The following is a 14,135-nucleotide window of genomic DNA, read 5'->3' as shown; positions in this document are numbered from 1 at the left end:
GCACAGCACATATTTGAAAATGAAATGTGTCACAGGGCTCATCATGTCCAGCAAACATCAAGGAGACAAACGAGAGCAAAACGGCATCACCGATCTGTTACTTTTAACCAAATATTCTTTGGTCTAGCTCGGCTAAAAACACCAAATCCATCAGCCTGTAAGCATGTCGTTCACTACCACGCCTGTTTGTAACCGGTAGTGACAAAGTTAGTGTGTAAAGGTGAAACACGAGAGCAGGGGACACGAATGATCGTGTTAAATTCTACCAGCGGCACAGGAAAATAGGGGAACACTGACCATATTTTGGGTTGCATGTTGAAACATTTCTGATGTTGCTTGCAACTGGAAAGCAACAAAATTTGGCACCGTTTTCCTGAATGTTTTACCAAGTACACGAAGATACCAAGTAGGACCGTCATAATTAGGTCGGTATAGACGGCCTGATGAAGGTAAATACCTGTAAATTGGAGCCCCACTGAGCTTTGCCCTCCAGCAGGGCATCCAGGACTCCACGGCTGGGCTCTCCACTGCCCGGGTCGTTCCCGCTCACCACATAGTACGAAGCTCGCACTCTCTTGAAGAACTCCTGATCCACGTTCTTGGCACTGCAGTGGTTGGGCACGTAGGCCAGGTCGACATAGATGGGTGGTCCAGGGGGCACGGCCGAGCTAGTTTTCTGGGAGTTGTTTCCTGGAGGTGAGCAGAGATATAAAACAGCATTACAGGCGAATAGACCAACTTGTTCCTCAACTGAACAAATCACCTGATGTTCACTATCTTATTGATATAAATCAATCGCTCATTAATTGACCACAATTAACCATAAATCTGATGAAGAGCAGTTGCATGTCTGAATTATAAGACAGTCAAGTGCAGACTTATCATCGCTGCAGAAAGAAAGGCAATGTTCAAAATAAGCTGCTAACATGATTGCATTGATTTACGTTGGATCACTTAACATCTACTTGAAACTTAATTTTAATTGTCAAAAAGATCCAATACCAGGTATATTATCAGTATCTCAGATATATCACTTCTAGCTTAGGAAAATCCTTCATCTGGTGAGAAGGCAGTACGAATCAACCCAGGAATCGTGTTGAAGGTACATTTCTGTTACGTTACAGGATGGGAAGATGTTAACACACCTGAACTGCTCTTGACTCCATTGGCCAAGCCTTTCCCCGGGTTGAGGATCTCACTCCTGGAGCCTTGAGTCTCAGACATCTTGATCAGCCTGGAGCTTCTGTCTGCGTCCTTCCTCCTGAGGGAGGCTGATCGAGGTGAGGCGGAGTCCTTGGAGGTCTGCTTCACTGGAGTAGAGGACCTCTTCCTGACTTCCCCCTTACGAGCGGGGGAGGCCGACTTGGGTTTGCCCTTTCTGAGGCCCTTGGTGGTCTTGTGCTCCTTTTTAAGAAGTTTCTCTGTGCTGCTGTGGTCATTGAGAAGAGCCTCTGGATCTACCATGCACACATCTGGGTGCGGCGGATGGGGATGAGGGTCCTTCATCGGGGTGGGAGATGGGTCATGAGTCTTCTGAGCTGACCTTGGTGATGGAGGATGGTGACCCCCTCCAGCTCCAGATAATTTGTCCACCGGCAGATGTTCGGCGTCTTCGTCCGAGTCCAGATTTCCCTCAGCCGTTATGGACGGACACTCCTCGGTCTCTGGAGGAACGTCAGAATCCGACTGTGAAGGCAACGACTCGCTCGCTGATGTCGGAGGTGTTTCCTCTCCAGCTAACGTCACAGCCAAACCGGACGACATGGCGCCGGGCAGCTGCTGTGGCCCCTGTCCAGCGTCTCCGGGTAAACTCGGAGTGTGGTGGTGCCTCTGCTTGTGCGACCTCCTTTTCACGGAGTGTTGCTCCTGATCGTCCTCGTCTCCTTCCTGGGAGTGGTCACTGCGGTCGTCCTCCTCAGCCTCGCCCTCGTCACTGGAGAGCGGATGAGGGCTCGGGTTGATGAACGATGGAGAAAGTTCTCCTTTGCGATGTTTGTATTCGCAAGAGGAGTGGCCTGGATAGGAAGCAGAGGAGGAGGCGGCACCGGTGTTCAAGTCAGAGGGACGTTCAGCCCTTGCGGCTCCTTTGCTTGATGTTTCTGTGTGATGGGTATCTTTCGACGAGGACATGGCGGTACTGTGGACACTGGTCATCCATTCCATCGCTTCCTCATCCTCTTCCTCCTCGTCATCATCACCATAACCTGGAGGAGGGGCACTTGGGCAGTCTTCAGGTCTCTGTAGTAGTTCCCAATCAGATATACTGCTCCTTCTCCTGACCTCTAATCTCTCTGGTGGCATCTCCAAGGAGCTTTTCTCCTCGATTTGTTCTGCCTCTCCTTTCTCACCATCTTCTGCTTTTTGACACATCTTTGGATCAGCTGTTGCCTTCCTCTCCTCTGTGCTGTCTTTACACAACCTTTCCTCTATTTTCTGCTTGACCTCACCGTCTTTAGCAGTTAATGTCTTTTCATCTGTTTCTGAAACCTTTTCATCTTCCTTCAAAGGTGCAATTGCTCTGTTTGTGTTCTCCTCTTTTACCTCCGGTGTTTTCTCCTTTTTCTCTGTATCGTCCTCTGTTTTGGACACGAATGTTGTGGCACATGTGGTTTTGCTAGCTCCGCTATCACTGAGTGACTGAAGTGAGGCTGTCTGTTGAGTTGTTTCCATCACCACGTCAGGTTTAGACACAACAGTAGTAGAGGTGTTGGTGACCGTCTTATTCTCTGTGGACTGTGAGGTACTACCTACCACATATGACTCGGTTATCAATGAAAAACTCTCCTTCTGCTCAGCCACTTTGATTTTTTGACATTGAATACGACACGGTACGGTGCTGTCCTCCATTTCAAGTGTAACAGGCTCCTCGTCGTCTGATGACTCTTGGGACACCTTGTCAGAGGAGTGAGCCCTTTGGAGGGGAGCGACATCAAAGCAAGCCTCTGATACGCTCTCTGACACCTTCACTGGTTCCATGCTTTGCAGGGATGGTGCAGCGGAGGATGGTGTAATCTTAGTTTCTAGCATATAAAAACAGTCTGTGCTTGACTTTGTCTCCGTTTCAGGCTTTGCAGAACCGCTTTGACCCTCAGTCTGTTTGGCAGTGAACGAGAATGCATATGATGGTTTGATCTCGTCAGACTGGCCGGGTAAAGACACTTTTGTTGCCGGTTTCGTCGTCACCTCCATGTACTCATGTCTCTGAAATCCTCCAAAGCAGGACCTCTGAGACTCTGCCGCCGATGGCTCCTCTTTGGCTAGAGGTACTCTAGGGCTTGATATTGTTGTAAAAGTTTTGACTTTGTCTCCACACGGTTTGCTCAAAGGGGCAGAAGTTGAGGCTGAGGACGAGTAACTGTATGATGTGGAGGAGTATGTTGAAGTAGAGTATGTTAAGGTGGTGTATGTGCATGGCGATGAGGCACTTTCCTCATGTCTTGTGGTGATATCTAGGGCCTGCCCCTCATCTAGATTCTCTTCTTGGATGTTTCTTTGGCTATAATATGTATCATCGCTTAGCTTGGATAGCTGGGAGGCATCTGAGAGCACACAGGTTTCTTCTTTATCTTCCTTCAATCCTGCTCGACTAGTCTCACTGTAAACATGCTCAGAATAACCTCCAGATCTACTCTGTCCGATGTCGGCATAGCTACCTCTTAGAGGAGGGGAGGGACTAGATGTCGTCTTGGAAATGGATTCTGAATGGTCAGGTGGCAAAAAGCTGCCTGTCAAGCTGCTTGTGGACATTGGTTGACAAGTTTCCTTTTTCAAAAAGCTTGGCGATAGAGACACTTTGTCGTCATCTCCTTCTTTTGTCTGTAGTACTTCATGAGAGCTCAAATCCTCTGCCGATGACAACCTTCTCTTTGTGGTTGGTTCAGGAGACAAATACTTTGTGTCTGTGTCCTCTGCTTTCTTTGTTTCAGGAAGTGTTGGAGCATCTGATGTAGTGAAACCACTTTCGTCCATTCTGCGAACACTTGGGTCTGGTGACGGAGTTGTTTTACCTGCATCGTCACTCCTTGCCTCAGGACGTTTGGATGTGGCTGTATCATCTTTGTTGAGTGGTTTTGTTTCAGGAGATGATGGTTTTTTACTCACGTCCTGCTTGTCTGAAGCTGAGGCATCGTCAAGTGTTGGTTTACAGACAGTTTCATCTTTAAGGAGGCTTGATTCAGGCAGCTGAGACTTTTTATTTGAGTCCTCTACCTCTGCTAACGTAGCACTATCACCAGAGCTACGTCTGCACATTTCTTTTTCAGACTGTTCTCTGGCACCCTTTTCCATATCTACATCACTCAAATCCTCCTCTTCTTCCTCCTCATCCTCATCATCATCTTCGTCCTCATCATCATCATCAACATTGAAATCTTCCCCTTCGACGAGTAACCTTTTATCTATCAGGCTCTCTTTTCCATCAGGAAAGTCTAACATGGATTTACAAGAGGCAGAGCTGCTGATTTGATTATTCTCAGACGCCAAAACATTATCGTCCATTTCATGTCCTGAAAATGTGGCAGCGGAGGCAGCCCTTGACGTTTCTGCTTTCCCTAAAGGTGATGTTTGTTGAGGTAAAATGTGTTTTTCTGCAGGTGAATGCCGACCAGATGGAGATCCCTCATGATCAGAGGACTCCATTTTGTCTTTGAGTGACTCAGCAGATTTTTCTCTCTCCTTTTCTGTTCTTTTTTCTGTGAATTCCCCAAAAGCTACGGGAGCAGCAGACACTTGGGTACCGAGATCTGATTGGCTCCATGACGGAGACGGTGTTTCTTGTCTTAATGATGCACCTGCTGATTGAACAGCAGCACTGGCAGAAACCGTATCACTTTCTCCCGTCGCCCCCGTTGGAAAAGCTGCTGCCGCAGCACCTTCCTTCATATCCTCTTTCTCTTTCTCAGATTTCTCAGGTTTATCCTCTTTGGGACTGAAAGAATAAGACTCAGCCGCCTGGGACATTTTGTTATCTTGCATGTCCACGGATGAGAAGCTCTTTTCAACATAAGGTGTATCTGGTCTTTCTTCTCGCTCACACTCTTCCTCTTGGCCTTTCTCCCTGTCTTCATATTTAGGAGAGGCACTATGGTGGCTGCTTCTTTCACTCTCAGTGAGAGACACTGGGCTGTAGTCGACTCTACTAAAGGACAGAGGCTCGTCCAGGATGAACATGGCTCCTCCAGCCTCTGTCTGGCTTGTTCTTCTGTTATCATCAATACCAATATCAGAGGCATGATCGAAATCCAAAGAAACCTCGCTTTCTTCTCTGGAGTCCAAGTCATGATCCTTTGGAATTGGCTTTTCATACGGATCGTACTTGGACGCACCAAAGGTTTGCTTTTCATCTCCGATGCTTCCACCCACTGTTTCCTTCTCTGAGGTCATTTTTGCAGTGTCAGATTTAACAGCTTCTGTGTGGCTGGCATCCTCAGAATCCAACATAAAATATGAACAAGGCTGTGATAATCCGGGAGAAGCCACCTCTCGCTCTCCTTCCATCTCCCTCTCTGCTTCCTTTCCTGGTTTGTCATCGAGCTTTGCTTTTTCTGTAGCACTGACCGCTGAGCTTGTCAGAGGCGGTATTTGTTGCTCTTGTTGTGGTGTTTCCTCCACACTGGACTGGCTCTCAGTGCTCGAGAGCGTAGAGCTCCTGGGTTGACTGTCGGTGCTCGATACTGTTGACAACACGGGCTTTTGCTCAGTTGAGTCGGACATTGGCTCTGCTTTAGCTGCTGGTATATCGGAAGCCTTTTCTTGTGTAGTCGTCTCCATTGATGTGACAACATCAAAGGAGGGCTCTGGCTTGGCAAGTGGTGCAGCTGTAGTTTCTTTGCCTGCTTCAGGTGAAAGTCTGGATTCTTCTACGCCAAACTCTTTGCCGTCTTCATCTATCGAGGGCTCCTGCATTGTGAGTGTTGGTATGATCCCTGTGGTCTGCTCCGATATTGGCAGTTTAGTTTGGTCACTTGTCTGTGGTTTTTGGGATGAGGGCAGACCTGCAGACGAGATGTCATGTTCTGATTTTCTCAGCTCCACTGACAAAGGTCTGGAGCCTGCTCCTCCCATACAAATGTCCTCCTCCTCCTCCTCCTCTTCATCTCCCCTGTCTTCGTCAGACGACTGAACCACAAATGCAGATTTGTAATCTGACTTGGATGGCTGTGCTGCTTCTCCTGATACTTTCAGTGCAGGTTGTTTAATGTCTTTCTCTTGTAACTCCTCTCTCTCCCATTTCTCCTCTCTGGTGTGGTCTCCATCACAGGAGTCTCTTTCAGTGATCTCATCTGTCTTCTTGTCTGCAACATCTTTTCCTTTCATCATCTTTTCATCTTTGGTGTCATCAGTCTCATAGGTGTATTCTTTTTCTTGTTCTTTTTCCATTTTCTGTTCTTTGCTCAGTTCAGCAACATGCGTGTCGTCTTTTTCTTTCTCCATCTTCTCGTCCTTCGCTTCTTTTTGCTCCTCCTGGATGTGGCTGGGAGACACACAGACGTCATCTTTCACTGGTTTCATGTCTTCACTTGCTGTAGTTACAGAGGTGTCTTGCTGAATCTCTGCAGCACCAAAAGATTCCTTCTCAACCTGCGTTCCAGTAAGCTTATCAGAGGTTGCTTCATGTATATGCTTATCACTAATGTCCCAAATGTCATCCTTTTTCGTTGTCGCTTCTTCCAAGGTCAGAGACACGGGAAGATGCACCTCTTTTTTATCATCCTTCTTAGATTCAGTGTCGAAAGGATGAGCATCTTTCCCTTTTTTCTCATCTTTGGCGCTTAATGTTGGAGTGTACATCTCTTTCTCTGCCTCCTGTTTGGTGGATTCAGCTTCACAACTGCCCTGTTTGCCTTCAACCTCCATGGTTTCAATGACTTTGATGGTTTTAGATGACTCTTTCTCTTTCCCATCCTTGGGCTGCTCTACACTCGAGTCAGTTTCTTTCTCCTTGTTAGTGTCATCTTTTTCAGTGTTTTTATCTTTAATTTCCTCCAGAATCGGTTTGTGATCAGAGATATCAGCCTTCTCCTGCTCTTCAACCTCCTGCGTTTTTATCTGTTTGTCAGAAATGTCACCATTTTTCACCCCTTTATCATCCTTTATGTCTTTGACAGCTGTATCATCCTTCTGCTCCAGTTCTTTCTCTTTCATTTTGATTTCTTTATCATAAATATCATCCTTTGGGATTTCTTTTGCCTCCTTGAAGAGTTTTACATCGGATGGAACATCTTTCATCTCTACCGTCTCCTCGTCTTCAGGGGGTTGCACACCAGAAATGTCTTTGCTTTCTTCCTCCTTGGTAGGTTTGATACCAGAAATTTCAACCTTAATAATTACTGTCTTTTTTTCTTCCTTGATGGGTTCGATAGCAACACGATGATCTTGAATTGACACCCATTCCTCAGCGAACGTTTCCTTATGATCTACTGCTTTCTCCTTTTCTTCTTCTGTCGTTGATTTGACAGCACTAATATCTTCACTGATTTCTTTCACCTTTTCGTCTTGCATGGTGGGTTTAGTAACAAATTCGTCCTTGGATGTTTTGACAGCGGAAATATCTTTGCACATCATTACATCCTCGTCCTCCATCTTGGCGGTTTTGACAGCATCTTCATTCCTTTCTTTCTCCTTTCCGTCCTCCACGACTGGTTTGATGGCATCTTTAAGTGTCTCTTCTGCTTCTGCCTTGCTTGATGCCGCAGAGAAATCATCATCTTTACTTAATTGTACATGCTCTGCTTCTATCTTGGTAAATTTGGTGGCAGAAGTGTCATCTTTACTTTCCTCTTGTTCCTCGTCTTTTGCAAGTGTTGGTTTAGCAGCAGAAGTATCTTCTGCACTTGGCAGTTTATCTTCTTCCTCCGCCTTGGTAATAGCAGCAGTATCATATTTACGTATGTCCTCTATAGCAGGTTTGAAGATCTGGGCATCATCCTTGCTTGTCGTCATATCTTTTTCCTGCTCCTTGGAGAGTTTGGTGTCAGAACTATCATCTTTACTTGTCTCCTTATCCTTTTCTTGCTCTGTGGCTAACTTGGCATCGGGAATTTCATCTTCACTCATGCTGATGGTTGAGACAGCATCTTTACAAATCTCTTGCCCCTTAGCAGCAGACGGATCCCCCTTACTAATCATTTCTTCTTCTTTGGTGACCGTAGCAACAGTGATGTCACCAATCTCTTTATCATCTTCCCTCTGCTCATCTGTAAAGGACTTGGTAGCAGAAGCATCTATCTTTTCCATCTCTTTTTCCTCGTTCTTATCTTCAATCACTTTGACATCAGATGTCTCCTTCTTGTTTTCATCTTTAGTAGGTTCAGTAATGGGCATGTCGTCTCTTTTTACCTCTTTCTCCATCTCGTCTTCAACAGGCTTGATATCTGTGGCGCGGACCTGTTCAGTCTTTATAGGGCTAATATCAGAAATGTCACTATCAAACAAATCATTTCTTTCAAGCTCATCTTCCTCAGCACCTTTGTTTTTGAGGTCAAAATCATCAACTCTCTGCTTCGGCTCATTTTTGATTTGTTCGTTCTCAGAAGCAACAATTTCAATCTCTGCTTCTTTGGTTGTGACTTCAGGAATGTGGTCCTTTTCAGGCTCTTTATGCTCTTCTTTAGTGGCTGTAACAGCCGTGAAAATGTCCTTTGCAATTTGCTCTTCTTTGATGGGTTTAATATCAGCGGTATCATCCTTTATTGTCTCTGTCTCTACTTTCTCATCTGTGATGGACGTAACGGCAGAAACGTCTTCCTGGATGACAGATTTCTGTTTTTGCTCATCCTTGATTTGTAGGACATCAGAGGTGTCATCCTTTTCTTTCTCCTGTTCTGCCTTAATGGTTTTAACTGCAGGTTTATCACCATCATCATCATCATCATCTTTCTTGTTATCATCTTTATCGTCCAGGAAACAACTTTCCCTCTCTGGAAAGGTTCCTGTAATCTGCACTTTGGGTTCTTTTTGTTTGAGCATGTGGTCCACCTCTTTATCACTTTGTCCAGATGAAGTGAGGGAATCCCACGCGGGTGGCTGAACTTCTCTTACAGACGCAGCAAACACAGGGATTGTTTCTGACCATTTGCCTTCATCTGTTGGCACTGATGAAGAGTCTTTCTCTGACTCCTTCACCACTGGAACCTCTTTCATGTCCTTCTCCAATGATTTGTCTAACGATGCTGAAACATCTACTTCATGCTGATCTGCTTTCTGTTCATCAACATCTTTTTGTGTCTCTGTTCCTGCTTCATCTGCCTTGTTTGTTTTCTCGTCTGTTGCTAAATCAGGGAAGACCTTCGTCTTGTCTTCCACTGGAGACTGACGAAGAGGAGAGTGAGCCGCACTCGGTGGTCCGGACTGTGGAGGGGAGGCCATTTTCACAGTGATATCATCTGGACTGAAGCAGCGGTCTTCACTCTCTGAAGTCACTGAGTCCGATCCAAAAGGTCTAGTAGGCACAATAGATGAACTATCTTTAGGTGCAACAGCTATTCTGTTTTCTTCTTCAATTGGTAGGTGGACTGGTTTGGTGTCTTGTATAGAAACTGGAGACACTGAGCCAGCAAGCTTTTCAATATCCGTCTCTTTACGTTGTAATAATTGGGATGAAGCATAGCCCTCTTGGAGTTTTTCAAGTGAAATGTCTACATTAGGAGTTTGGTCTTCCTCCTCCTCTTCCTCTTCTTCCTCGTGAGCTTCGGGAGCTTTAGCCGGCGTCTTCACTTCTGCAACAGGAAGCTCAAAGTCATCAGAAGGAGACTTGGATTGTTTGTCTTCTTCTAAAGAAGGTGGTGAAAGAGATCTTGCAGAGAGTGGCAGCTCTTTACCTTGGGTGGCTTCGGGTGGGGTTGACAGGATAACAGGACTTTTGGGTGGTTCCTCAGCTGAAGGTCCTGCAACAGCTGCCACAGATTGGTCTTCAGCAATAGAAGTAGGGAAAGAGCACACTTTGTCATACTCCGTGATGGACGTTGCAGAGGACACATGCTCCTCTTCTGCCAGAGGAGCAGTGATGATGTTGGTGAACACCGATACCTGCTCGTGCACGCCTGGGATGAAGCTTTTCTCGGTCATAGCTGCAGCTTGCATCTCCCTCATGCCGTGAATGTTGACAAATGATCCGGTCTGATCTGGAACAGAGATGTCGTAGGCACCGACGTCATACTGAAGGTGCGGTATCCTCTCCTCTGCCTCCTCGTGAATCTCCTCGTCAGAGATGGTCTGTTCCGTCTCAGAATAGCCGGGGATGGTCTCGTCTTGGATGTAGGAGATGAGTTCAGCTGCAGCGGCTCCTTGAACTACCGAGGTTATGGGAGCTGTGGCCCCTCCAACATGTGACAGGTAGCCCTCCTCCTCTTCCTCTTCTTCAGCCAGAATGTCAGTGACCATTTCTTCAGGTTTGATCTCTTCATCCGCTATAACATCTAAATCTTCTACCTCCTCCAGTTCAGCTTTCTCCACTGCCTCCTCCTCCTCCTCGTCTTCCTCTGATGGAATCGTTTGGAGCTGCACTTTTGTCCCAACCTTAGCTGAGAGTTTTTCGGATTTCTCCATTTCTTCTAACTCGTGTTTCCTGTCAAGACCATCGTCCTTTGCTTCCTTCCATTTTGCCTCATCTTCCTCTTCACCTATTCCCATATCTTCTTCCACCTCCTGTTCTGTATTTCTTTTGGCAGCCGGGGCCTCTTCTTCCTCCTCTTCCTCATCCTCATCCTGAGACGCTGCTCCTTCATCCTCATACTTTTGAGCATCTTCCATTTCTCTCTCTTCTGTCAACTTTTTGTTGTCAACTTCAGCTTTGGCTTCTGGAGCTGATGCCTCCTCTTCTGGAGACTTTGTTTCAGGTGGAATTTCAGATGCTTCCTGCTTCTCCTGGGTAAGGCTTTGTGCAGTCGGCTCGTAACTGTCTGGAGGCTCTGCTGATACATCTACAACGTCAGCTTTTTTCATCTTTTCAAAATCCTTGGTGAGGTCTTCAGGGGTTGAGAGAACAGACTTGCCCTCAACAGCTCCATTCTCTGCTGGTTCAGGTTGAATAGTTTCAGGTTTTGGCTCCTCAGGCTTCGGCTCAGCAGGTAAAGTCTTTGCTGCTTTGATTTTTCCGGTCTTTGCTTTACTTGACACTTTAGCTTTGTGCAATGTCTTTCTGACTTCTGGAGTAAACGGTTTCAGGTCAGGCTTTGTAATTTTCCTCAGCTCTGGTTTGGATGTGTCCTCCTTTTTGTCGTCTTTGGACTTAACATCTTTCTTTTCATCTTTTTTAACAGAGTCATCTTTCTTTACTTTCTTGATCTCTTTCTTTTCCTTGTCCTTTTTCTCATCCATCTTTGACACCCTTTCCTTCGGGTGCTTTTTTAAGGATTTTTCCTTCAGGAGTTTCTTCTTTTCTGGCACATCACTTTTAGATTTTGTCGTTTTAGTTGGCTTTTTCTCCTCTTTTTTCTCAGAGATATTGTCCTTGACAGAGTCACTCTTTGCCTCTGTGGCGGCCGACACATCATCTTGTCCTTCATTTTCTTTCTTTGAGGCTTTTGCAGTAGTCTTCGGCGATGACTTGAGACTCTCTCTGCTGTCTGTTCTTTGTTTTAACTTGGTTTGTTTTATACCAGAGGGAGGAGCTCCGGAGGCAATATCCTTTTGTGTGGCAACAGGATAGCGCAAGAAGTCAAGGTGCTTTAATTTTTCCAGACCCTCTAGGATCTTGTTTTGTGGTGCATTCCCAGGGAACAGCACTCTGATGATCTTTTCAGCAGGGTTAGCAGGAAGCCAGACGACTAATGCTGTCACTGATGTCAGGTAGGGCACAGATATTTCTCCTTCTTTCCCGTTGGGCAGCACAATACCAGTTTTGGCCTTGCTGTTGCCAGCCCACTTCTGCATTAAAAATTGCATCTCTTTACTGTCTTTGACAGGATTGAGAACATACATGTCTAACCTGCCCACTCCCATCTTGTGGAACAGAGTAATCGGCTCAATAGTGTTGCTGACCACTCGACAGAGAGGCTCCGGTTTGATTCCAAGTTTATTCAGATACTGCAAAGTCAGCGAGGCCTCTTCGATGCTGCGTTTCACTTTAAGATTTGATTCTGGCATACGGAGCTTCTCTGGCACGTTGAAGAACACCACACCTAGTTCAGGAGAGATCAGGTTCTTCATCCAGTCGCTGTAGTCGGTGGAGCCTTGAGACGGCTCCTCCTCCTGTTCTGCTATCTTCCTGTGAAGCAGCCCATTGATACCTGGGAGATTGTCGGCACCAATGTGCGTGAGCAGAATCGAGTCAATGCGGTCCAAGTGCCGAACCAGCTTCCAGAAGCATGATTTTCGTTCAGAGCCTCCGTCCACTAAGATGTTGAAGCCATTTACGGCAAAGAGAGCAGAGTCTCCGCGTCCACCGGGAAAGATGTAGCAACACGGTTTGGACAGTTTCAGGAAGCCTCCGGATGTGGGTTGCTCCAGGAGGTCAAAAGGCGAAGGGACGTCGACCGTCTCAGAGATGTACTCTGTGAACTCGGTGACGCCCTCCATCTTGGGAAGAACAGACTCGGGGTTCAGTTTGTATTCCAGATACTCACGCAGGGTCGGCGGCTGTCTCAGGTAGCTACAGTCCGAGTCGTGGCAGGACACAGTAAGTGTAGCCTGCTGCTTGGGGGCTGTTGTGCCCATTAATTCACTGACCTGCAGGAGGGAGACACCCAGACACATTAATCAGCGATGAATGCATTAATGTGTTATAAGTGTGTTGTGAAGACCTGCTTAAGAAAAAAAAAAAAATAGAAAAAAAAATAAATTATCGATTTAATTGGAAGGTGAGACGGTTGGGACCTGAATACCGTTGCTATCAATCCATTCATTCTGCGGTGGAGGCATGTACCTATCCTTTCATCATAAATCATTTCAAAACACTGAAACATATTCACAAATGAACAAGATACTTTTGCAGAAGAAAAAAGGATTATGGCAGCTGTGGCTAGAGGGGGTCGTTTTCCAATCAGAAGATTGATGGTTCGATCGCCGGCTCCTCGAGTCCATGTCTGTGTGTCCTCAGGTAAGATACTTCACCCTGAATTGCTCCCAAAAGCTCTACTTCGGCATGGTAGCCCCTGCCATCAGTGTATGAATGGCTTTGAGTGGTCGGAAGACTAGAAAGGCGCTACAGGCAAGTTAAAGCCCATTTACATTTCTTAATAAGTGTTACTGGACGTCGTTTTGACTCACCCCAGGATCAGCAAAGACACGTGACACGGTCTGGTAGGTGAAAACCCCAGTTTGAAGAAAAAGGCCACCGTGATCTGAGCTTTGTCCGCTCAAGACCAGAAGCTTGTGTCCTGCTGAGTCTGTGACTAGAGACTGGATCTGGGACACACACAGAGAAAGAGGTCGGGAAATCGAGGACAGTTAAAGGAGAGACAGAGGCATCACAGGCGAAAGATGCACTTAAATTGTGTCACGGTTGACAAAATATGGCAATGAATTCTCGACAAAAAATTCAAATACAGAAAAATCCAAGAGAAACAAAGATCATCAGTCTGTTCTCCTTAACAAATGTGATGAAGTGATTTTCTGGGAACCGACTGTCGAAAACTGTCAAGTACCAAAAGCAGCCATTCAACCCGTGGCCAGTTTTCTAAAGTTGTATTCTTTGATCGGATGGATCCTGATTTAAATCGGACGTTTCCCTTTTTTAGACTATTTTATTCTGGCTATAGAATACAGCTATTGTTGTATTGTTTTGCTTTTTGTTTATTAACATATTCCTAAAGGGTTCATATAAATTTTTCACGCAATTCAAATGTGATTCTTTTTTTTTTGACAAATAGTGATATAAGCAAAATCACGATATTATCAATGGTGTTGAACGTTTACAGGGGATTGACAGATGCATGAGTCAGTGTGATGTACTTGGGTATCTTTCTTTAAAATAGGCCACACCCCTGACATGTAAGTGTACGTGCTACCAGCGGCGTGCTCTACTTCAGCACACGGCGACAGTACCTCTGATACCACGGTGTCTTCTGAAGGGTTGACGAGGACCACGGTCTCTAGGACATCACTCCTGTGGTGGAGAGTTCTTTGTCCTGAAGGAGAAGATCGAAAACGTTTTGTTGGCGTCTGTCGTGAATAAACCACTTGAGCCTAATGTTAAG

At 45.9% G+C, this 14,135-nt stretch overlaps 1 protein-coding gene across 1 annotated transcript in view; it reads right to left on the bottom strand.

Moving 5' to 3' along the window:
* map1ab (microtubule-associated protein 1Ab) overlaps positions 1-14,135 on the bottom strand; it is a 52,729-nt gene that overhangs the window by 4,198 nt on the left and 34,396 nt on the right. The window contains exons 3-6 of the mRNA XM_079274501.1: positions 13,984-14,066; positions 13,207-13,344; positions 1,146-12,666; positions 458-690 (exon numbers count right to left, since the gene is read on the bottom strand). Of these exons, the coding sequence (XP_079130627.1) occupies positions 458-690; positions 1,146-12,654 (11,742 nt within the window). The 5' untranslated portion in view covers positions 12,655-12,666; positions 13,207-13,344; positions 13,984-14,066. The remainder of the gene's footprint in view (positions 1-457; positions 691-1,145; positions 12,667-13,206; positions 13,345-13,983; positions 14,067-14,135) is intronic.

The sequence above is a fragment of the Melanostigma gelatinosum genome, assembly GCF_949748355.1.
Source record: "Melanostigma gelatinosum genome assembly, chromosome: 1".
NCBI lineage: Eukaryota > Metazoa > Chordata > Actinopteri > Perciformes > Zoarcidae > Melanostigma > Melanostigma gelatinosum.
Note: the sequence above shows the minus strand (reverse complement) of the source record. Positions and strands in the feature narration are given on the sequence as shown.